This window comes from Gavia stellata, chromosome 19, assembly GCF_030936135.1.
Source record: "Gavia stellata isolate bGavSte3 chromosome 19, bGavSte3.hap2, whole genome shotgun sequence".
Classification (NCBI taxonomy): Eukaryota; Metazoa; Chordata; class Aves; order Gaviiformes; family Gaviidae; genus Gavia; species Gavia stellata.
In genome coordinates, this window is record NC_082612.1 from 5,891,153 (window position 1) to 5,916,743 (window position 25,591).

General features: G+C 37.6%; 1 protein-coding gene across 2 annotated transcripts in view; it reads left to right on the top strand.

The window, feature by feature from the left end:
- Positions 1-25,591, top strand: part of SYNPO2 (synaptopodin 2) — a 90,351-nt gene continuing 64,760 nt past the window's right edge. For both annotated transcript variants that reach the window (XM_059826785.1, XM_009813238.2), the window contains exon 1: positions 1-216. In XM_059826785.1, the coding sequence (XP_059682768.1) occupies positions 88-216 (129 nt within the window). In that variant the 5' untranslated portion in view covers positions 1-87. The remainder of the gene's footprint in view (positions 217-25,591) is intronic.

Below are 25,591 nucleotides of genomic sequence, written 5' to 3' on the forward strand. Positions count from 1 at the left end.
CTCTGGGTCTCCAGCTCTGCCTGGCAGACAAATCTCCAGCTCGCTGAACATCTGCAAGACAAATTTTTCATGTTCTTCTGTAAATGAATGCTGCCTAACTGCACCAGGAAAATGGGCACAGGGGATTATCTCTGCATTGCTATGAGTGGAGGGGCGCCTTGGGGCTTTAGATTGCAAGGTGGCAAGGAGCAAAAGCAGCCTTTGCAAATCGCCAAGGTAGGATCACGAGAGAAAGATGTTATCGGTGTTTTGTGAACACAAGTGAAGAGAATAGTTTGTTTAAGCATATACTGCTTCCAGTGAAATGGTTGGTGTGGATCTTATTGTGATGCTTGTTTGAATTTGCTAACGTGTTTTGCAGAGATTCCACAGGTGCTGATTATGTTTGTTTCAATAAAAAGGAATGATTACCTTTCGGTAGCTTGCAAGTATTGCAAATATTTTCTTAATTGTTAAAAGTTTGAAATTGTGACATGATATATGCCTTTCGGCTCCTGTTTGATTTGCTCTATGTTTTTGAATGCACTTGGCATATCGCAAAACAGAATCTCATATTAGGAAATGCTGTTTCAGTCATCTATTTATGATACTTCTTCTACTCTAGGCATAGAATAAATACAGCTTTATCATGAGAAAATGTTCTTACTATTTTGGGAATCCTGGAAAGCATTACACTGAGTTATCTCTGGTTTTGGAAAGTTATCCAGTCTTAGAAGCAGCTTTAATAGATGTTATCTCTGGTTTTGGAAAGTTATCCAGTCTTAGAAGCAGCTTTAATAGATGCCAAACATTCCCTCCTATATTTCAGAAGCAACACTGAAAATTACTGAACACTTCATAAATTATCTTAATGTATAAAATGAGAGCAAAACAGACAGTAGAAATTCAGAATAAATAAAAAATAAGAATTGGTAACCCCAAGTTGTAAAAATAATAGTTAAAAAGTAGTTTTGTTAAAAATCAGTGCTCGGTCCATTGCAACAGCTTCTCCGCTGGTGCAGCAAGGAAGATTTGTCACAGTTATTAAGGCTTATGTAACTGTATGGAGCTGATTCCGTTCTCCTAAACAAGAGGGACAAATTTTGTCCAGCGCTCCGAGGTCAGCAAAATACCACTGGCTGAAATGATACTGGGACTGATTATCATACAATGAATTCTGCCTTGTTAAATTGAGGGAGAGAGATTAAAATGTATCTTATCACCTTTTAGTATCTTGGTAATCCAGTACATTGCATGATAAGTTTTTTGCACTTTGATATAGTATTTTAGATCAGTAGTTTAGCTGTTTAAGCTCTAGCTTTCTTAAGATGTCAATATATTTATTAATTGGTCAAATTTAATTTACTGGATCAGTTAACTTTTTCACAAATGGCAGAAATAGTGAGTCTACCTCATTTTATAAAAGAAGGTCCTTTTAGTTCCTCTGTCAAGAACAGTACATCTTTCACTATCATTTTCAATGATTTCCATAATATTAATCATCTTCAGTAATAGAGCTATGATTTATGTATGTGTGTATCATTTTTCTCATTACTGTTAAGTTTTGTGTTTGTTTTTATATTTTGCAAAACTTGAACATGTTTGAATTTTTTCCTACCGATGGGCGACTGTTGCTTTGCAAGTAAAGCCACTGATAAGAGATGGCAGTGGAATCCTGCCACCTAGTGAAAACTCATAGCTAGAACTTAAAAAATTGTAAGTAACGGTAAAAGGCAAGTGGCCTTGATTATGTCAAAGCAAAAGTAAAAAGCACAGTAGTTTGAACACAAGATTCTGATTAAGCTTTAGTTTTCCTGATAAAAATGGGCTATACAATTTTTTTTCGTATTCACATCCTAGACTGTGGCACTTAAGTTTGGGTTCTGTTTTACCACTACAATTTGGGACTAGAGAACTAGATACATGGTAACAGTTGTGCCTTACTTCTAATAGGAAAATCCACCAGCAAAATATACTTAAATTTAGAAAAATAACAATACGCATTTTTAGAAAAAAAATCGAAGAAGCATGAGCTTGTTTTCTTGCAAATGAACCCAATCAAAAGGCCACGTAATACAATGCTTCAGCACACCCTTTGTAACACTACCTGCGTATCAGCATATGTAAGTGTTATAAGCACAGTGGATTGGGTGCTTTATGAGTTCCAGACCATTCATTTCTCCACGCTTCAGAGCTGGTCAGGATCAGTGAGGTCTGAAAATTGACACTAGGATCTGGCTGAAAACCTGAAACTTAGAGTTGACAGGCCACAGCTTTCTCTGGGCCTCGCTCTGCCGGCAGCCTTCGCCGTCCTCCCCAGGGAGCCTGGGCGCTCCCAGGGGCGCGCAGACCGGGCTCTCCGGGTCAGGCACCGCCAGGTTGAGGCGCGGCGAGGTGGGGGGCCTGCAGCTACACTCCGTGTGACCCTTTTTGGGGAGAGGCAGTGTCTGAAAAAAATGAATCTAGTAACTCATGGAAGAACAAAGAATTACCCAACTACTGCATAGTAATTTTCCTACTGGCTCCAAAACCCAAAGGTTGTGTTTCCTAAACACAATAAAAAATTGCTTTGTTTTGTTTTGTTTTTTTCTGTTCGAGGTTCAGCTTCTCCACTGGTGCATACTGACGTAGCTCCATGGAACCAGTGGGTCATTGCCAATTTACACCAACCAAGATTTTGTCACTTCTGGTTTTGGTGTCTCAGCTCACGGGAGCTGGGAAGGCTGCAGAGGGGTTGCTCGCCTGGTTGCCAACACAACCTGCGCATGGTATACCCCTGGACTGCTGCAGAGGGAAGCGCACTCAGGCCCCCGGTCATGAGCAGAGCAGTGCTTGTGATACAGATCTAAAGGGGAGAGGGATGTGAAGTGGAGGGAAGTCAGCTAATCCATGAAAATGTGGCAGGATACAAAAATCCCAAATTCATACTTATCTACCCTTTTGATAAAGGAAACATACTTTTTTTTTTTTAACATTTTTAAAGCTAATGAAATGACTCACTGCAGTTCACTGCCAGAAGCAACTTTTACCAGTTTGGTTTATGCCTTTTAAAATACTGTTTTACTACATTTATAAAAAAATACGTAAACTGTCCCCCAATTATTTGTTGCGTAGCTCTTAAAGCTTATATGCAAGTAGCATTCCCGCTAAAATCAATGAGATTTTTGCCTGTAGTATAGTCTTCCATTATCATGCAAGGTGTTAACAGAGAGAGACAAACCTTTTGCCTTCCCAAGAAATGTCTCACTATTTTTTCTCACCAACACATAAACCAGGAAATTTTCACCAGCAAATAATTTTACAACCATTAAATTAGATTCGAGACATTTCATTAATTTGTTAGATGTGAGAGTGCAACAAACGGGGTTTTTTTTAAAGGATCACAAAGTATCATTTTGTTTATGCATTTTTAACTCTTATTCAAAATGTAAATTTTGAAAACATTTGACTCACTTTCTGTAGAGGCATACAAACTGTTTAACACCCTTCCTCCTCCCAATCCTGGCTCCGTACATCAACTTACTTTGTTATGTCTACTAATGTTGTAAATAATTCATAAAAATTCATTTTCATTTAAAAAAATTATGCATATTCTATATACTATCCACGTATACCATAATGATTTTAAAAAACATCTATTTTAAATACTGTATCAAAAGACATTGTGCTAAGAAGGATATCTAATAAATGAATGTTATTAAAAAAACCCAAACATAATGGGTAGCATAAAGCTAAGTAAAACAGTGGTTGTATCAGTTGTGCTGTGTATACACCAAGACATTAAACATGTCAGTACTGCGCTGTAGGATAGCTTCCCAAAGCAGGAGACGGTTGGGACATCTCAGTACAACAGTGACCCTAGATGGCTAAGAATTCAAGATATATAAGAGCAAAGTGACACGTGATGTCCTTTCTGTTTCCCCTGTGAGATATATGAAAGAATGCTTTTTTTATGAATATAATAGATTTTTTTCTTGTAAATCTCTTTTGCAGTTTTAAATTTAAAATATATAAAAACTGTATGTACAAAATAATGGATGATTTTCTGGAGTAGCATTTGAAAGAAAGTCCTGTGAGTTTTTCTACTAATACTGAAAAATACCAGCTATGTTATATATAATGAAGCTATATCCTTTAAGAAGCATCTTTTTTGCAACAGGTAATTTAAGGGAGTTGTCCTATAGATGATTTAGATTTATAATTCAAGCATGATGTAACTCCATTAAATTATCTTGCTGCAATAGAGGTGCAATATTCTCAGCATATTTGTTACCTACACCAAACAGCAATTTGATGAACTCATTGTTTGTATCTGTCAAAGTCTTGCTAATTTAAGTTTGGGAACTTAACCGAACAGTTCTGGTATTCAAGGACGGTAAGTTCCATGACTCAGACCTCTAAGCACTTTAAAGGAAATTCAGTCCTCTTTTTCCTATCAGTATCCTAGAAACAAAAATGAACAGATGCTTAAAAATCCCTATGATCAATTGTGTTGTAGGTTTTCACGCTTGAGACATTGGGGAAACTAATGTTACTAAGACAAGGTGCCTCCCTTGTTATTGAGTTCAGTTCACGTCATTTCCAGAAGCACCCTGGTCTATATGTAGTATATACAGAGACATTTCTACGTACACACACCTCAGCAAGAAAGACATCTTCAAAGGGGATCATGTTGTCCTATTTTATATCTATGAGAGCATTCATCCTGATCTCTCCCTGATTCATCAGCTGCAGAACAATATGTAGTTGCATATGGAGAAACATACAGCAATCTTTTTTTAAAGTACTGACAGATTTTAGGTACTTTTTCAGCAACTTTTTTCAACTACATTTTTAGAAAAATAAAATAGTAACATTTCCCTTCCTTTAATTTCTACCATGCCAGCTTGCCAGTGGGTAACTACAATTATAACGCCTATCCTCTAAAATGTCAAGTTATTTGAAAGAACTTAACGAATATTTTGAAACTCTTACCAATGTGATTTTGCACCCTGAAAATTTTTGCTGTACTACAGATGTTTTCTTATGTCCAAACATATTTTCTTATGTCTTGTAAATGTTAACTATAGTCTTAATTAATCCTACGAAATACTTTGATGATTCAGGGTTCAAATCCAATGGCCTCGACTAGGCTTCATGCACAACTTACACAGTTTATGACTATTCTGCCAATTTCCGAAATAGACTTCTGCTGCTGCTGCACAAATAGTAGTTTTATCTTTGGCTCAGTAATGACATGTGACAGCTGGCTGCCTGATCATTTTAGACTTGTGCACCTGTCCATCAAAACGCTCAGATTTCAATTCAAGTCTCAGTTTGATCATTTTGGATTCAGTGGAACCTGAAACTGAAAGTGAAACTCAAAGACTTGGGAACAACCTGAACGAACAGTGTGCAAAATTGATGTCTGAACATGTTTACTTACTGCTGGATGTATACAGAGGTTGGCTCTGTTGTGGTAGTTTGACTTTCTCCCTGCATTTATCTGAAATACTTGACACATGCAGAACAACCTCAAGTGGCTTTCATCAAGTTGACCTTCACACTTAGTCTAGTAGAAAAAAAAAACAAAGGGTAAGACATGTTAGCTCAGTTATGCTTTTGATCCTGAGGTAAGGCCAAGCATGTCACTGTCACATATATGAGAGGTATGTTAGCACACAGTTGGTCCATCCACAAAGCACATCAGAGCTGCTGGGTTTGAGGAAACGTTTTCAAGTTCCTGTCATTCTCTTATATTGCCACCATTGACAAATGCTCACACTTCCAGGCAGAAAAAGTAGGTTAGTAAAAGCTGAGACTCTGGTCACTACATTCTAGTTGAGACATGATAAATATAGCTGTGTTATACCTATGCTCCTAGCTCATTTCAGTGCTAAGATACAGAGATGAATGTAAACCATCAGTTGCTGAAGCAGTGGGTTTTGCTCCCCTGCTTGCCTCTGCACTGATGGCCTAGGAGCACCACCCTCCTAGCAACATGAAGGTAAGAGACTGTTCTGTGTTTCAGATCTTCTCCAGATGACATTAAAAGTCATCTTGCAGTTGGAGTTGGTGCTTTGGTGCCGTCAGCTTCTGAAAATATACTCATTAATGCATAGTCAAGCAGGATCTTACTGTACGCTACTGTGTTTGAAATGCAGATGCTCAGAATGCTGTGTAAAGGCTCAGCACTGAGCTAACACAACCCTGCTGATATTTCCTTTGTTGTATCAATTTTAAACAGAATTTAAATACAACTTTCTGCATTAGCAGTAGACAGAGCAAGCCATGTTTAAAACGTGCTAGCTGAACTTTGGCAGCAAGGGAAGGGAGTTTAGAGTTAACCTACATGATTTTAAACACAACTTGCCTTACTTGGACTGTATTTTAAACTGTTTGTTTACATTTGCTAGCTAATACATTTCCAAACATAGTTTGTTTTTGTGGCCTGGACAAACTCTTATTCTCAAATTCACTCTTCAGACCATCTGACACAGCCAGTATTTGCCGATATCCAGAAAACCCCGTAAGGTATATTTACATATTCTTTCACATAAGGAGTTATATCGAAAATTGTGGTTTTATCTGTCTTTTCTGGAGAGGATTTTGACTCCGTTACCAGCCTTGACCCAATTTAATAACCAATATATTTTTGCACATGTTTAGATGACATAGTTCAGGTTCTATTTAAGTAAATGACAAAACTTCCCTTGACAAACTGGGAAGAGGCTGGGCTTTATAGAGGTTAGGTTAATTTATTTTGCAACACGAAGGAACAAATTAAAGTTCCCAAAATCTAACTAAAATAGACCACTGCTAAATAACTCTTCCTGAAAATCTGCCATTGCTAGAAAAATAACGAGGAAAGAAAATTCAGAGACCTTTACCAGCAAAGGTGTATGTGTGCTTCCAAAGATCAGGGGTCTGCGTTTTCTAGTTTCAAACTTTTGCATTCCAGCTATTGTGCCAGTGGAAATGTTTAGCACTAAAGTCCCATCTAGTTGTTTAAAAACTGCAGGCTGAACTAGCACGTGATTGTATACCCTGTTTTGGATATACAGAACTACATACCAAGCTGGTTTTGGCATGCTTTCTACAGTATTTAGCAAATACAAGCATGGTTTGGATACATGGTAGTATTCATTTGTGCTTGTTTCCAACAGATACTTTTCCAACTCTCACGCTAGGAGAGTTTTCAATGGAATAGAATGAACAACATAATTCACACTGACTTAAACTAAACAAACTAAAAAAACCAAACAGTGTATTCCTACTAAATTAGATTAGCTGCTTTGTATAGAGCTTTGCTTCATTTTTTAGTTTCTTTGCTGGAAACATTTAAAATGCACTGCATGACATTATTGTATTTCATTGTTCTGTATTTTCTGCCATTGTATTCTTATTGTGAATGTGAATGTAATAGTAAGACTTTTGGCCAAGTTCACATTAAAATATCACAACAGGAAATGTTGTTTACAAAGCCCTTTAGGATTGTGTCAGATCGTTTGAGAGGATACAGCTAGCAATTTATGCGTATCATGGAAGGGCTTTCTTCCAAATACAGAACTCAGTGCTCATATTTACAGCAGAAATATTTAGAGCAGAAATTACTTTAAGGGACCATATTTCATGGGTTAAATGCTTAGCACTCTATAAAATGAGACCGATTTGCAGAGATAGCTTCAACTTTAAGAGGAACAATTCTGTGCATGGAATTAACTGCGGACAAAAATGATAACATTTAGATTGCAAGCAGTACTTAGGAGCACTGTTCTTTGGCTGGACAAAACTGGCAGTAAAAAAAACCCTGGATATCAGCTTGAAGGTTTTAAGTTTCAGACCTAATGTACACAAGTTACACTGTGGATTTCTTTTTCCTTTTCTGTAATTCTTCCCATCTGTCCCATTCCATTAGAATCTGTAGTCCATAGTCAGTGTGGATGTTAGGGTGAGACTAATGCACATTTAGACTGAAACAGTTCAGTGTGCACCAAAATCAAAGTGCTATTCTTTGGTTACCTGCCAATACAACATGGTGTTGAGCATGAAAGCCAAAAATCTTCAAAACACCTCAGCACCTTGCTCTCAGAGGGGTGCTAAGAACAGTGAAGAAGTGGCTGTTTTATTTGTTGCTTATGTGGAAGGTAAATTATAACAAAAACCTAGCTCTGAGCTCACCAGAGCCAATGGCCTTATACTCTGAGCTCTCTATCATGTGCTGCAGTCCTGGGCACAGCACAGACTCTTCTTTTCTTGTTTAGCAGGGAAACACTGTCTACAAGTCTTCTTTCTTCTTCCACAGAAATGTATTTTGAATCCTTTAAGTTTCCTTCTTTGTTTGACATCTCCTTCCTACATCTGGGATGGGGCATCAAATGCATGGGTAACCTTTTGCTTCAAAAGAGTTACGTCATCCTGGACTGTGTAGCTGTGGAATTGTTATTTTATAAACTTGCCTTTTTTTAAGTATATTTTAGAAATATGGTCCCATTTAGGAAGCTGGATGCTTTGTTTTTTGTAAGCATGTTTTATATTATAATTCATTAGCAAATGAACTGGTGACAGGTCAAAACTATGAAAAAAGTAGATAAGCTATGGTTTTCTATACTGCTGGTTTCATTTGGTATGTTGTCTATAGCATAAACATGCCACGTACGGCATAAATTGCTAAAATATTGAATTCCAATGAAGTTTCTAAAATAAAGATAATGCAAGACAATCATTTGTCCATTGTGGCACTTTACAGTAACAGAAAGAAAAACAAATGGAATGACAGAGGAACATAATTTAATAAGACCAAATTTCCCCTTCCTAGTACTCTCTGCCTAACATACGGAGTATCAGGAACTGCTTGTTGTCTGCAGGCGAAGGTGGCAAAGCTGAATCTTTGTTTTAAAAACCTAACAGATGAAATTGCTATAAAGGAAGCCTTAACAAAGGAGTTACATTTTTTCCCATGAACTCAATGGGAGCTTTGCCATTGACTTCAAAGGGCAAAGGATTGGGCCTTAGTATGTATAATATAGTACAGTTATTTAATTAGAAGCAGATATCATGAATAAAAATCCTCATTGGGAAGGGTGTAGCAGTTTTTGCTAGGGATCTACTTACTACAATTTTCTGTGTCTAGCAGAAGTCATTCCCTTCAAAGGACATAAAAAACTTAGACTTCGGGGTATTCCGGTAATGCTGTTAAATAATGTAACTTTTTTCAAGTTATTTGGTAACTGTACATTTAATTTCCAAGCTGTCTTGGAAGTCTTTGTAAGGACAAAGATACTCACTTGAGTTGAAGACATTTCAGTTTGCGTATTTAGAAGAGAGTGAAATGATTGCTAGTAATAGGTACTGGACTGACATTGCTAGAAACTAGAGGATATTTATTAAAGGACTGATAATGTATCAGTGTAAGCTAAGGAGAAAATTTAGACTGTGGACATATCTCTCAGTTGCAAATGTTACGTGGTTGAAAGGACTACTTGTAACTGCCCTCTTGCTTTCTTCAACTCTGCAAATAGACAGGCTTGTGTTGGTTGAAATGAGCAGGTATTTCTTAAACAATTTAGATACCAGGGCTTTGCTAACTCACCTCATTTTGCCTGAGAGCTCAGGGAACAATCGTATCTATAAGATTTGAAGTGTAGAAACCTCCAGGTTAGGATAGAGAGGAGGAAAGAGAGAGGAGTGCCAAGGAGCTGTGGGTGGCAGCCTTTTCAGGAGGCACAGCTGCAGCTGGAGAAGTCAGACAGTAACTCCTTGTGTTGGTACACCCATCTTGTCGTAGATGCATCTTCAACAGTTTAACTCACATCACTTTGGAAAGGCTCTAAGGGTCCTGCATAAAACCTGCTTTTCTTCCAGAAGAAAAGCATCTACATGGAGAATTGTGCAACAGTAATTATAATGGCTGTCTATACCTGTATAATATCAGGTGTCTCCAAGATGTACTGCAATCAAGGGGAATCACATCATGAGTTTTATTGGCTTTACTCAATGACCACCACTGGTGCCTCTGAAGACATCATCTCTCTATTTATCTCTCTAAATCCTTGTCTTCTCTGCCAGAAATTCTTGCTCTGTTTTCTCTTATCATTCTCTCGGTAGTACTTTTATTTAAATATACAAGTACAGCTACTTACTTAAGCATCACTTTCAGTGAATTCACTGAAAACTGTGGGCAAACAATGCCTCAGACTTCAAACCTTGTTACTTGGTTAGAATAGTGCCCATCACTTCCAGTGAGCTTCCTTTGGACTGAAAGAAATACAGGAAACTTTCTGTTTTGCATGAACTCTCTCATCACAGAAATCTCTGAACTACTAGAGCTTAACAGATGTGGCTTGAATAGACTGATCAGCATTTTGTTCCACAAATTGCATTTTCCTATTTTGCAGAGATGACTTCAAAGACTAGCTGCCATAAGCCACTGATTTAATTACAGAGGATACATATGGAAATAATCTGAAAGGGATAGCTTGATATATTATCATATATTCATAATGATCTTCCCGCACACTGAAATAATGCTTGCAGAATGGAGAGTGTAAGACCTGCCCATAAAATTCTTCAAATTAGAAAAAAACTATCATTAAGCATGGATGTTTTAAGCAAATTCTAACATATAATACTATTTAATGCCTAAGATCCTTAGAGAGGAGCAGCTGTTTGACATCCTTCACTGAAAAAAGCCCAAAGTTTCAGAATTGTTGGCTTTCCAAAAAGCTTGATACCTAGGAAATTAGAATGGTTTCACCTAAATTCTCAGTCAATGGAATAAATACGTTATGCTGATCAATATAAAATGAGCCATTCACAAACTTGGAGGGTTTTGTTACAATAATACATAATAAAATTACATCACTGGTTTATGAAACAAAACGTTAGTTTTAAAGTGTTAATCTCATGGTACCCATACTGCCAGCCAAAGTTAGTCTTTAGATGTGTTGTGCATATTTAGGAGTATCTAGGGGAAGATACTAGTCATTAAACGGAGCTGGAGATCACAACTAGAACACTGCTTCCTTTCAAGCCCCCAAATCCCTTTGCTAAGTGAATTAGTGGTGTGCTTTTATGTCCAGACTGAATAATCACCTTTTCATGATACTCACGTATTATCGATTATCACTAGATGGTGCTCTTATTCACAATCCCCAAAATCATAGGTAAGTGAACGTAAAGACAGTTACACCTTGGAGAAATTTTGGTTGCCAGCTTTAATGTTTTCTTACTGAAGCTGCTAAGTATTGTTCAGCTCAGTAGCTCCCGTACCAAATAATTTCAAAGTGTAGAATTAATGCCTTCAAGATAAATATGTATCTAAAACAAGTCAAGAATCACATAGTATCAAATTAATCAAAATCATAATATCAAATTAATAATTCCAAATCTTTCTTTCACTTCTACTTACTGTTCCCTGCATAAAAACAGAATGTAATCCCGTTAAGGAGAGCTCCATAAATTTTTACTAGGGTTTGATTTGTGGTTTCGTAACACTATAATTAGGAAGGATTTTGATCTTTAAAAAACTAACTAAAAAGGAATATTCCAGAAGGCCTCAAGAAAGAGGCAGTCATAATCCTTTAAAAAGAAAACAGAAAAATATTTCAGCACCTATTTTACACCATATTATGAACACTCAGTAGTAACATTACAAACGACTATTGAATACATGTAGTGAAATAATAATAAAAAAAAAGAGTATAAAAAACCATTATATCAAACCTCAGTTTCTTCCAGCCCAAACTGACAATAACCAGAGCAGACAGAGCTGGGAGCCCTGGAGATGTAAGAAGTCTCCCAGGTCTTGTATCTAATTTAAAACAAATTTTGAGCTTTATTAAAATGATGTTTTTTCTAAATTCCTCATTATCCTGCTTCTCCTTTCTCTGCCCTCACTTTCAGTCATGACTTCAGTCTGTAATATTAGCTCTTCTAAACCCAGGTTATTTTACTAATCTGATGAAGAATAGACTCCCATGAAGTACACCAAACCCGAATCCAAGAATGCATCCTTGAACAGCTCGGGGGTTGGAAATCTACCTGAGTTTTGCAGCTTGAGCCCATTTTTACTCGAATAGTTTCAGATTAACAGATCAGTACAGGTGTGATCCAACTCATTTTTCCATGACTGAATCTTTATTTGAAAGGCCCTGATTCAGCTCCTAAATGTGCTACATTTTTAAGTCATTTTCCATATCACCAGGATAATGTTACCAAAAGATTTCTGATTTCATGGCACAATTTGTGACTACAAAAAGGATTTGTCTTTAAAACCTTTTGTCATTCTACAAAAGCAAAAATTTCCCAAACTCTCAGAGTTACAGATTTCTTCCTCTATATTTACAAGAACAGTGAAAAACAATCCAGTGAATCTAAATGTAGCGAGAGGACCATGAATGCCTCTTTTTCTACACTGGCAAGAACAGTACAAAGGGTACGGTAATTAAGCCTGAGGAGAAAGTTATCTTTGTGGCCTGTAATTTTTTTTTAGTGTTACTACACGAACAAACGGAGCACTGAAACGCATGGCCTGAGAACAATGGTGCCCAGCCCCGTACCAGCCTTCTGGGTCATTCACTTCTTGTTTGCTTCCAGGCCTGATTTGCATGAGAGGCCTGGAAAAGTTGCAGAGACTGGGAATTAGCACAAATTGATATTGGGTGCTAATTGACTCAAGCGAAAACTAAAGATGCATTGGCCTGTTCAAATCAGGCTTGAATTCAGGCCTTCTGGATTCCCGCATCATCCAGCTCTGAAGAATTAAACCCTGGCATGGTTCATCAGCTGCTGGGTCCTGGGATAAAAATAGAGAGGCAGAAATGGGATCATGCTTTAGCACAATCTCAGCTGAAACTAAAAAGGGTGGGAAGGAACCCTTCCTCTTATGAAAAATATTTTCTTTCCAGGTGTTCTAGGCAATAGCATGGCAATCGAGCTCACCTAAAATGAGAGCCAAACCAAATCTTTCCCCCAAACCTTTTACTGCTCTAGACCCAAACATCTTTTTTTACAGGCTGGAAAATATTCATTGTTCCATGTTTATGTGCAGGTGTGTTCCATCAAGAACAAGGAGCACAATTTATTTCAGTGGCTGGATCAATCATTCTGGATGCACACACAGTGACAGTCATAGCTGTAAGAGTTACCTATTGCCTCAGTCCTATGCAGTGCCTCTTGCTCGTCTGTTCTCCACCTAAAAAGCTTCTTTTAATAGGTTTCCATCAGACCATTATGAGTAAGCCTTCAAATAAGACTTGTGCTATCTGGCGTCAACAGCTTCCAATGAGCATCATATTTTTAGTAATACACAGATTGTGGGTACCTGGTGAAGATCTTTGGTCAGCACGTGGTCGAAATACTATGTGAGTAGGTTTCTTTGTGATTGCCAGTCCCTTTTATATTGTAGGACTCTTGTATAGCTTTCTCCTTACTGGGAGAGGAAATTATATGCTACAAAGTCCTCTCTGATTTTATAGTTTTGTAGTATTGCAGAAAGCAGTGTTGTCCCTTAGGGATTCACATAATCTCATGTTATACCTGTATGTCACTTAAAGCAAAACTTACACATCGGCCCAAGTGAGCTGAGTTTCATTTAAAAGCTTCCTTGAACTTTTTTGATTTCTTTAGTTTTACATTTCTAAGATACTCAGGCCAGATGATACTTACATGTGCTCGGGTTTCATTTTGGCTATTTCACTTGGCTCCCTTAGGCCTTGCGTACCTCTAGTCTCTCCATCGTTTTAACACAATTAGTCCCAATCTACACCAGTATCTCAAACACAGATCCTGCCACAACTGCACTTGACTGGTCAGAAATATATCTATGACTGCTTTGCTTGGACTGAGCACGCAGCTAAGGAGTATTTAAGGCAAAATCCTCTCAGCAGCAGACCCCAACTCCATCCTCCAGCTAATGTTGGTTATTGTGAAGCAAGCATGTGTTTGTCAGACCTGCTGACGTTGTCCTTGGTGAAACATCCCTTCCAGCTCTGGACCCCTCTTCTTTTTAATGCAGAAAGCTTTGCTGCACTCCTGTGGTGTCAGTCATGGATAAACACTGTCACAGAGTAAAACACCTATGCAATGCGTGTGGAATATGGGGTGGGGGGCATGAGGGGAGAGGTCGGACTTGGTCTTCTCTTTCTTCCCGCAAATTACGGTAATCTCTGGCATCAAGGATTCTTTCTTCAGGCACAGAGGATGAGACAAAGTTTACTTCAGTGTGCAGATTTCTGGTTTCTTCCATGCAGAAAGAAAAGAACTGGAAAGCAAACCCATCTGATACGGTGACATTAAAATGCTCTTGCTGTGTGTTTTCTTTAAATTAATTATTAGGTTTAAGTTAATAAGAAAAAGGTAAGCTTCAGGGCAAAATAATAAACTGAAAAGGAAACTGGACACTGATTCTGACACTGAATTTAATTTATGAAGGTGCTGACCTGTGACATCTGTTTAAAGACTACGCAATCCTTAAAAAGCGTGCTTCCCGGAGAAACTTGAGAAGATACTAGCAGTTCCTATAGCAGGACCTTTCCCTCAAAATTATATTAGAAAGAAAGGTGTCAGCAAGGTTATAAGTCTTTTGAGGCAATCTGAATCAGATTATCTTCTTTTAGGTGAAAAAGAGCACTGTACCTTTCTACATTCCTATTCAGTTGCTTAAAATGCCACTCCTGATCTTCAGGAAATATTACATGGAGAATTTTGGTTTGGTAGCTGCCAGAGCCTTAATTTCAGAAGTGGTTACGAACTGCCTCTTAACTCTGTACAAGATACAGTTGTTTGTTGCTTTCTTCTGTAGTAAAGGCAGTGCTCACTCTAAAAATCAAGTCATGAAGATCTGGCACAATTTTGAATTTACGCATACTAAGGTTACTTGGAGGTTCCACATGGCCATAGCAACACAACTGAGTTAGATGCATCATTTCGTAGTTGAAAATATGCAGGAGATGTTGTAATAAAGTTGGAGCAACAGTAGCCACACAAAATGAAAAGGAATGCTGTTTTCCTAAACTCATGTAACTATAATATAAGTCAAAAACTAACATAAGTCAAAAAACTTTCTATAACTATGTTGGGGTGAATTATTCTGCTGGCAAGTAGGTATTTTATAGCCACGTTAATCTTCTTGAACGGGATGAGTTATTAAATTAAAACCTTAAAATGAGTAGCTCTTTTATGTGTGCTTATATTTTCCAGATGTTTGATACAGTCAAGATTATCCTGTTCATTTGCATGTGCTTGCTTCTTTTGTTGTTATTTTTAGAAAATTCTTTAAAACTTACTATTATTCTAACATCTGAGTAAGATTTGAAAATCTTTTTCATTTTAGTCCCATAGCATTTTTCAATTATCTTTCTTAATCCTTATTTGTATTATTTATAGTTTTGGAAGAAGAGACAAAAGAACAGAAGCCTATCATGACTTCAGGTTCTCACATTAATTTCAGTAACACTGTACAGAATAGGCCATACCTCAGTGGCACAACTCTCCAAAAGCTGATGGAGCTATGCTAGAAGAACTGTAGTGCATTCTCAACAAAGCTCAGGGGGAATAAAAAAAGGTTACACAGCAGAATATGACTGTAATTTGGGGTAACACAGTATTTTTCAGAACTATCATACTCTTATAGCAGCTTTCAGATCTGTAAGTTTTCAAAATATGAATGTCCGATAGTAGCAAAATCCAGGACTTAATTTAAACTAATTATGCAAGTAGGATTTTGTTCTAGGTTTTGTCCCCACTAACTGACTTTAACATTTACATGGAAGTTTACCAAAATTATAATGCACAGGAACTATTATGTCTTTAAAAAACACAAAGCTTTTTACATGTGCTCTTCCATTATAAAAATATCTAAGGTACTGACACTTTCAGACTTCAGTTCCTTGTCTTCAGGAAGGGGAGATGTACCCACCCATACATCTACTATGTGTGACTAGCTCGTTGGTAGACCACAGTTGACCAATATGCTGCATGTGTGAGCTATGCATCACTTAATGGAATTAGCAACAGCGCTGATATTTGTCATATTTAGTAGTATGCTTTTATAAAAATTATATTTATGCTAAAACTAAAAACTTTGCATCAAATGTAAATAATACCTTCAAATTGTGATTTCGTTTTTCAAGGCCCTTCCTTCTTGACAAAACCAGAGTGTTGCAGAAAGTTAACGCTGTGCATTCAGTACGTGGCCGTGTCCCTGCTGAGTCAGCCCCTGAGTAATCCTAGCAAGAAATGTGTACCTGGGGGCTCTGACCACCTGCAGCAATTTCACTTTTTACAAATCCATTTGCAGGAGAGAGACTACTTTTAGTGTCCCAACCAAATTCCAACCTGTGCCTACGATCTGATTACATTAGTTACCCTGTATCCCTTTTCTCTTTGAAAGTTTTGTTAGGAAAATGTTACTTTACCTCCTAGAAGGCACACATAGTGGTGCTCTTGCTATAGGATTGCTGCATTTCACGAATGTGTGGGCTGCAGCCTTCTGTGTCTATAACTGCATTCTTGACTTAGCCAACATGTCTCAAAGCTGGCACAGATTTTGGCCAAAGGTCATTAAAGTACTTCAGAACCTATCTGGGATGAGAGATGCCATATTATGCTTGGGTTAGGACATAGTAATAATACTTCAGAGGAAGATAATGAAATAAAATAATAGAAAATGTATGCCAAAGATCTGCTTGAAACAATACTCCAGTTTCTTATATTAAGAATTGCTAAAATTGGCAGCATTAATAACCAACTGGCTCTTTCCCAAGCTACATGGCATTTGGATTTCCTTAAAAATTCAATCTTTACAGTTTCTGAATAATGCAACCATTGAAATTCAAGGACGCTCCCCTGCTGGTTTTGATTAATTTATTTTAACCACACAGAAGTAGTCTGCTGTAGCTCCTCTGGTAATATAAATCCGTGTTACAAAGAATTCTGTTGTCTACACCTCTCTAATAAACTATAGTGTCAGGGGTTCAGAGCTAAATGGATGGCAATACAACTTAAACAATTCACCTCTGCTTTTGCATCTGAATTTAATACCAGGGTTTTTTCCCCTTCAACCCTTAGCTAGTTTACAACTCTGTTCTTATTTCCCATCTAAGTAACACATCCAGTGAAATATTTTACTTTGTACTCAATAACACCCATTTTACACATTTAAAATTAATATATTGAAAAAACTTCACCTATAATCAGGTATCTTAAAAAAACCCATAAAATAACCATGGCTATCTGGCCAACTTTGAAAAATTTATTGTGAGTCTCATGACATACGCTATTTTCCTTATAGTACCAGATACTGAAATCTGGTTCTTCAGCTGAGTTACAGCTTTCATTAAAATTAGAATACATTTCTGGATTGCAAAGTGATCCCACTCACAAGAGGAAAAAAACAAGTAATCCCAAGTTTTTAATGTCAAAATCTTTTTTCATGTGGTACTAGAAAAATTATTTACTAGTTGCAGGGCTAATGGAAAAGCTTGGAAGGACCACAGCCTGAGAACAAAAAACACAGTGAGGGCACCTAAATACCTACTGCAGTTTCTAAGGTCAGGAATTGAGCAGATGTACAACACAGCTGCTGTTAAAATAACAGTGGTTTTCAGAGGTTACAGAAATTGTTACAGTCATGTGTGACGTAGATACTTTCCTGAATTCTAAGAACATGTGAATACTCTAGCTTTCAAGCAGTATGATGAGTTTTGGGAATCATACAGCACTTTAATAGGAATTGCTGTGTTAGCTTACTTATACAATTACATACTCTTGAACTGTTTTCATTCCACATAAATATTAAATACTTCTTTCTTTAAACTCATTTATTTAAAATATTACGTAAAATGAAATTAAACAATTTCCAAGCTGTTTCTTACAGATTTCTGGTAAACTAGCTGCTCGTTTGACATGTCGCATGTGTAATTTCAACAGTACCCCTATGTCTGAGTGTATATACAGATGCTTTAGGCTAAACTTAAACAATGTTCTATAGCTATGAATGTTTTTCTAATCCAAATAAAGTAGGTAGTGTTTTTATAACTATCAAATCTTGGGTTATGGAGAATGTCTTCAAATAGACATGGAAAGAGGTTTATCATTACAAACAGGTCTCATTCCCTTAAAAGGAAGTTGTTTCTTTTTTCTTCTGCTTCTTTGGAGAACTGGCTACAAACTGGGAATGGTTATTGTATGACTCATTTGAGAAGAATAGCTACAGTGTAAAAAGTTCAGAAAGGATTTTAATAAAACCAAACCCAATTATCTTCTGCGTTGGGCACGATAAGGATAGTTTTAAAGAGAAAAATACCATTTTTTTCAGAATGCTGTAAAGCAACATGATACTGTACTGTTTTAAAGGGAAGGGGAAAAGGTCAGAAAAGAGTAAAACATTTACCCCTAGTTTCAGTTCTACAGATAAGACAGAAATCTCCTTTCATAAGCAAACTTTACATTTACTTTATTCTGGTCTGGCCTGGAAGTGAGCTCCTGCACCCACCAGTGCACATCACTGACTGCCAAAAACACACAACAAACTTGGGACTCAACGCTCACTTAGCTGTGCACAGATAACACGACTTTTCTACTGCACCCCACGTACTTCAGCTACTTGGAAATTCCTCAAAACCCCGACACTGTAAGTCAAACTGTTTGCAATAATAAAATTATTTCAAATAAAACAACATCAATGACATAAGCAGCTATGCTGTGGACATTAGAGACTGCAAATGCTACAAGTAAATATTATTGTATTATTCACTGCATTGCTTTCCCCCCAATGGCTTAAAGGATACAACAGTAAAGTTAGGACAGAATAAGGCCCTTTCCATCTTAAACATCTGTTACCATTTATGATTCAGCATTTGAAACTTTTGGCATAACATAAGGACCTGAAAGAGACAATCTAATACCTTCTAGCTTTTGCTCACTGTGCCATTCAAAGGGGCGGCTGATCAGAAAGTAGGAGGCAGTATTCATGTAATCATTGCATCCATTCATTGCAACCCCATCTTAGTTTTTACAATTTTATATATGAAGTCAGGTTTCCAACATGCCACTTAAGGTTCTGCTTTTCTGTGTGCTGCAACACTCAAGTATCCTATCTTTCATTTACAAAAGTGGCCTTATGTCTCACAAAGCTAAGTTTTAATAGGGTTTGTGGTTATTAATATTAGGAATATGCACAGAAAACATGCATGCTAGCTGGTGTATGTATTTTCAAGATGCAATAGCTGGGTGAGGGATGCTGACTGTTTAGCAAGCGTTCCATGCAAGACATGGAGAAATGCACATTTCTTTTAAGTTCAGCACTAGCTGTTTGCATATTGCTACTCTAGCAAGAGAAGTTTCTACCCAGCACCATGAACTATAAGAGTCTGCTACATAATCCTCTCTTTAAATAGCTAAGTGCTTAGATGTTTTTATCTAAACCCCAAGCAATAGGGTCAGGATATTCTATTTATTGTGATAGTCAAACACAGTTTGATAGTTAAAGATCTGCTGAACAGTCTGTAATAGTTTTTGTAAGAATATGGTTTGTCTATTTAAAGTGTGTGAGATTAGAAGGGCAACCATGCTAATCATCACATGTGGGTGCCAAAATTTTGTAGAAACCATCTGGAGGAAAACACAGTATACTGAAAAACATTATTTTGCCTTAAAGTTATAGGCCACCCTAAAGGAATAGGGTCAGCAGCTTCAGAACAAGACACTTCTTACTGTGCGGTCCAAAGAATACTATATAAATAATTTACAATTATTCCACTCTAAACAAAGACAATAATTTGTCAGTTACAACACAAAGGTGTTGATATTTTTAAAGATTTTTATTTACTTTGTCATTAGTGCACATATATTGTAAAGGAATTTGCTGCATTCATCACTTGTAGTCAAGGCATAGTCTGTGTTCCCTTCAATATCCAACAATTATTACGTGGCTTCATTTTGATGTGAAATTGTGTGTCCAATATTGGCCATTTATATAAATTAAAGTTTCCAAAAGTGCTAGTAGGATTCTTTTTTTAAATTTCTCATGCTTGTAACACTACGGAACTTTTCCCCGAGTGTTCCTCCTAAGATTGCTCCAACTGAGGCTGAAGTTAATAGAAAGCGACCAAGTGATTTCAATGGGAGTTTCACATTTGGAAAGCAAAAACAGGATAATATTTTGGCAAGGCTGTCCATGTATCTGAATTCCCATTCCTAGGAAGTTTACAGGAAAATGCCAAACATTTCAAATTGTCATGAGACTAACTGCCTTTGAATCTTCTTCTGAATATACGTGGAATATCCTGTAGTCTTCAAAGCTAAGTTTTAAAAGAAAAAATGCTTCAAAGCCCTCTCCACTCCCCTTCCACCTTGCTAATGTTTGATCAGTTGAGAATGTCCTGGCCAAACGAGGTTCATGGATGTATCACAGGCACTCAGCTTTTTGCAAACCCAAGAATCTTGCATGACTTCAGATAACTCTAAGCTTTACAGTATAGCTCAGGCTTTACAGTATAGCTCAGGCTATAGTGTAAAGGAGGACATGCACTGCTGATGCTTTATGAGGTACCTTTGACGCTGAGAGATCTACAGTTGCAGCCATAATTTACCATTGCAGCAGACTGTGGATAGACAGAATTTTAGAATTTGGATATTTTTAATGGATTTTTAAAAAATATATTTTGTACATCTCACATTTAAAAAAAATGTATGGGTGAAACTGTTGTTGCTGCTACTACTGTCCCACAGTGCTGTTCAGTGCGGGGACCTGCAAGGTTAGTATTTGGGAGGGGAGGGCAAGGGGTCCTGCTGCTGGGAATGGGAGGCCGGGTGGGACAGAAGGCTCCTCCTTGCCTATCTAGTGCTCTGCCCGATAGCAAGGGGAGTGATACTGCAAAAGACTGCAAAAGAAAGTCTGTGCTTCTTTTGAAGGCCTTTCCTGGACCTGGTTGCCAGGGAGCTGCGGGAGGGAGAAGGCTGGCAGCAGACAGGGACATAATTCAGTTGAATTCAACTAGAGTGCATAAGTAGAACCAAGTGAACTGTTAAAATAAACAGGCCCCCTAAATAAGAAATGGGTATGACCATAGAAATCAGAGTCTTCACAGATTTGCTTTATAGTATATTGAGTTATTAGTGCTGCCTAACATGAGCCACTGCACTGCACAGTTGCCAACGTGCTCAGGACATGATTATGTTTAGGGTTACACATGTGGCGTTGGCCCCCCTTGGCCCCTCTGACAGTGGTCATTTTTCAGGATCCATAGCAGGCAGTGATGCAGCAAGGCACTAATTTCCTACAGAGACTGAGGAGCTGCTGCCTTAGTTTGTGGATGAAACTGAAAACAGAAGCAACAGCATGAGAGAATAGGACTGTGAGCAAACCCTTCCTTCCCTCTTCTGCTGAACACCTGCAGAGAGGGCAATGGTTGCTCTAGAAGAATGACTCCAGACTTTAAAAATATCCTGACCAAACCATTGACCAGGATAGAACCCTAATTGAGTAGAAATAACCCAACAGTCTACTAATACCTTCAGATACCCTGGATGATTTTTCCGCTAAGTGGTAACTAAGTGATTTAATGAGAGAGATTTTCTTATTTAAAAGGAAGCATCCTGAGCATTTCCTCAAGACTGTAGATTTCATTTGTTCAGCAGTGGTATAGGTATTCATCAGCAAGCAAATACCTGATTTTAATTTATAACAGGCATTGCACTTCATACTAAAGCCAGAGATCTGGGAAGGAACTAGGTGTAAGTGACAAAGTATGCTTGTAATTGAGACAAGTGGGTTTTCTGAAGAATGTAGGAGTATATTTTCCTACTGCTTAGACTTCTTTTGTTTGACCGCAAATTTTGTAGATAGTTATGCCTGAGTGAAAAATCACAGTGAAAAAATGTATTGATACCTAAGAACAGTTAAGAGAAGGTCATATATTGCAAGAGATTGCTAGGTCATATTCAGGAGAAAATACAGTGTCCTACAGAGACAACATAGATACTTATCAGTGTTGAATAAAAAAGTACCTTGATTTTTGGGTGGTATTCTGGAATTATGACTTCCTGCTTAAAAAAAAAAGAACAATGAAGATAAACCAAGTTAATGAAGAGAACTGAAGGAAACAAGCTTCTCAAAAAGGTTTGTGCAGGAAGCAGCATAATTTTGTATCTGGAGAAAAATACTCCAAAGAAAGTGTAGTGATAGTCTACAAAAAATGTTACCTAAAACTGTTCTGGAATTTGCAGCCGAGTTCCCCTTTCCTTCAAAGGTTCAAAATGACAAGTTTTTGCAAAGCACAGTCCTCAAAGTTTGCAAAAGGCCAATGGTTTAGTTTATACTTTTCCCTGTGCAAAGCAAATGACAGACAGAGATCAAACATACAATTTGGACGTTAAATCCTATTAAGTCCTATTCCCTAGTCCCTTTCCTGTTGCTCCTCTTAGTGCTCCATTCTACAGGTTTCTGAGTTCTCCTATGCATTATTTAGCAGCCTCAGCTCATAGCAACACAAAATAACACACAGCACCAACAGAACTCCAACTTGGTGTGTTTTGGAAGCCTAAACACTTCAATTTAGAAAAGCAATAAAAACAATCCTAGGCTTTCAGTATGTATTTCAGTATGCATGACAACAAAATACAGGTGAGAATACTTCTGATAGTTCAAATTAATAAATATAAATGTGCTTTTAAACCGGTTCCATTCTAAAATGTGAATTCCTATACAAAGATTAACATCCTGAGCACTGGGATTTAAACCAATCATTACGGAAGAAAACCTAACAGCTAATTCTGCTGGAGGAAAATTTCCATGCTCACAATTTAAAATGTTCTTTTGCTTGCTTTTTTTGCAATCATAAGCAGAAACTGAAAATGTTTAAAAGACTTTTTTCTCCAAGTAATACCTTTTTTGGTTATGGACCAGTGGTGCTGACTAATGCCTAATTCTTGCCAGGAGCCGAAATACTAAATGGCAATCTAGTCCATTTTCGACAGTACACATGCAAGATATGACCACATCTGTAAAATACCATTTTTTAGCATGCTCCTTAGAATATCTAAAATTAAAATTGAAAGAGAAAGCATGGCTAGTTTCAAACCTTGTTCTATAACTGCAGTAATCACTTCTGAAAAAAATAGCCTGATGCACAGAACAAGAGTGACAATAGGTCCTAATAATCAAAGTGTATGACCAGTTGCGTACTCCCAAAAAGCTAAAGATGTAGTCCAAACCAGAAAGTCAGAAATAATATTCAAGCTTCCTATCTCAACCCATTTCAGACTTCTGCAATATGGGTGAGATGGCTGTAAAATTCTGCACTTACAGATTTTCAGGCGTTTGGATGCCAGGACCAAATTCTTCCCTTGGGCTCAGGACTGTTCCAGCAAACTCTTTTTAGAAACATGTTTAGCTTTTGTGTTGATGTGATCAGCAGAACTGATTAATGGCAATGGAATTAGGCTGAAGAGCTCTAGTGGAAGAGCTGTTTCCAGTGACTGTTGCAGCAGACAGAAAGAGCTGATGAGGGGTAGGGATGAGTTAAGAGTCCACACAGAATAGTCCCATTTAGTATTACAGGCCAGGATCTAAACTTATGAGTTGGATACAGCTTTTTCTGGAAATATTTATAACCTTGGGCTTCCAACTACTGCAAACCTGCCTTTCATCACATCTGAGGTACTAAGTGGATCAGTTCTGAATACATTTTGCATTCAGAGCCTCATCTAATCTCTCACCTTTCCCTCATCCCTCCCCAGGCTCTAACACCTGTAGTGTGCTGCTCTGATTTCCTTCTGCACACAGAGACATGAGCATACAACTTCTGTCCTTGAATAATCCACCTCGAAACACCCTTTGTCTAAAAAACTGTCTTCAAACATCTTGCGTTGCTTAGGCTAAGCTACCTCCTCAACTGGGTGTTCTCCTACTTTCTTCTATTCTCCCCTTGTCTTTTCAGTTCTTTTCCTCTATCCTTCCACAGATATCAAATACCTGTGGTGTCAGGGTCCTCTTTTTGGCAATTTCTACCATGTGAAACAGCTCTATTGTGCTTCCCCCTGCTTTACTTTACTGGCATATACACATCTCTCCTGACGTTTCTTATTCCTTCGTCTGTCAGGTGTTTTAAGGAAAAGAATTGAATAGGCATATTTGAAAGAAACTGGTCTGGGTAAAGTACTGGGAAGCCATGTTACGTGATGAGGACTACAGTTTTGTCTGGGATTGTGAGGATTATCAAACATGGAAGAACAGTAATTTAAATGTATTAACTGCTTTGCTACAAATACTGTGTGCACGAGAAGATATAAATGATAATGACAGTAGATTAAACTTGGTTCACAAGCCTTCAAACATACTCAGTATGACATTCTTTTTCATTTATGCAGCTGAGCAAATTTACTTCAGCCAGCGGGTGGGGGGTCTAAGAAAACTATTTGGACTGCATAACAAGAACGCATCTGTACAGTTGAGATAGCTTTGAAGATAAGCCAAATTTGTTTGGGTATTTTTGTGTTTTGTTTGGGTTTTTTTTTTTGTGTGTTTTCTTTTTTTTAATAAGCTTAAGGCTTTTCTAAAAGAATCCTAATATCACTTCTACCTCTCACACCAAAGATAAACCCCAAATGAAAACAGTATCAGGAACAGTCATGGCAGCATTTTTATGGCCCAATACATGAATGGTTAAGCAGCTTAAGTCACAAAGTAGTATGGTATACACATGAAAAATTGAATGGAATTAGTTTACGTATTATACATTCAAACAACCATCAGCCAAACACATCTTTGAAAGCATTGATATGAAATACAGAAGTAAAGTTGCCAATTCCCAGCGAAAATCACCTATAGATGTTTGCAGATAGCAATATCCAATTACAGTAGGCTTCAGTATTTAACTAGGCTTGGCAGGGAGAAGTAAAACCAAAAATATACTCATATCCTGGCAATCTACAGCATGTTGAATTCTACAGCATTAACCAATGTAACCATCTTGTCCTATTTAGGAAATTTTTTTGCCTAGATTTCTTTGTTTGGGTTCGATAATGTAACTGCAAGCTGATCCAAAATGACAATAAGCTTCGTTCCGAGTGCAGTATGAGGATGCAGTGACAGATGCTACTTCACTGCTTGTCCATAAGGAGGATTGTAAACGGTCTGTTAGACTCTTAAAGAAAGCAGTCTATTGGCAGCTACCTTTCAGACAGTAAATCAGTGATACTGATTTACTACATTTGTACACAAAATAGTAATGTACATAAATTTCAAGACAGTGTATCAAATTCTCATACAACATAAATGTTCTAAGCATGCAGTTGGGAAGGGCCGGATTGTATTCAATGCTCTGGGAAAAAAAGTTACAATTCCTCCTGTGCAGCCAAATTTGGAAAGCAAGAGACCCCAGATGTGCTCTGCAGTGTTTTATGTGCTTATATCAAGAACATTACGCTACCCAGTACAAGTCAGGCCCGTGCTATCCCATGACATAGGCCACTGGCTTTCATACGCCCAGAGCATCCGCGGTGCGCACTGAAGCGAAAACAGTCTGGACAAGCTGCCTGACAAGAGCACTGGCAGCGTCATTACTAGCAAAGAGCAAACACCCAGACATGGCTGGGGCTTCCTCAACAGTGGGCACAATAGCTCCCTTAC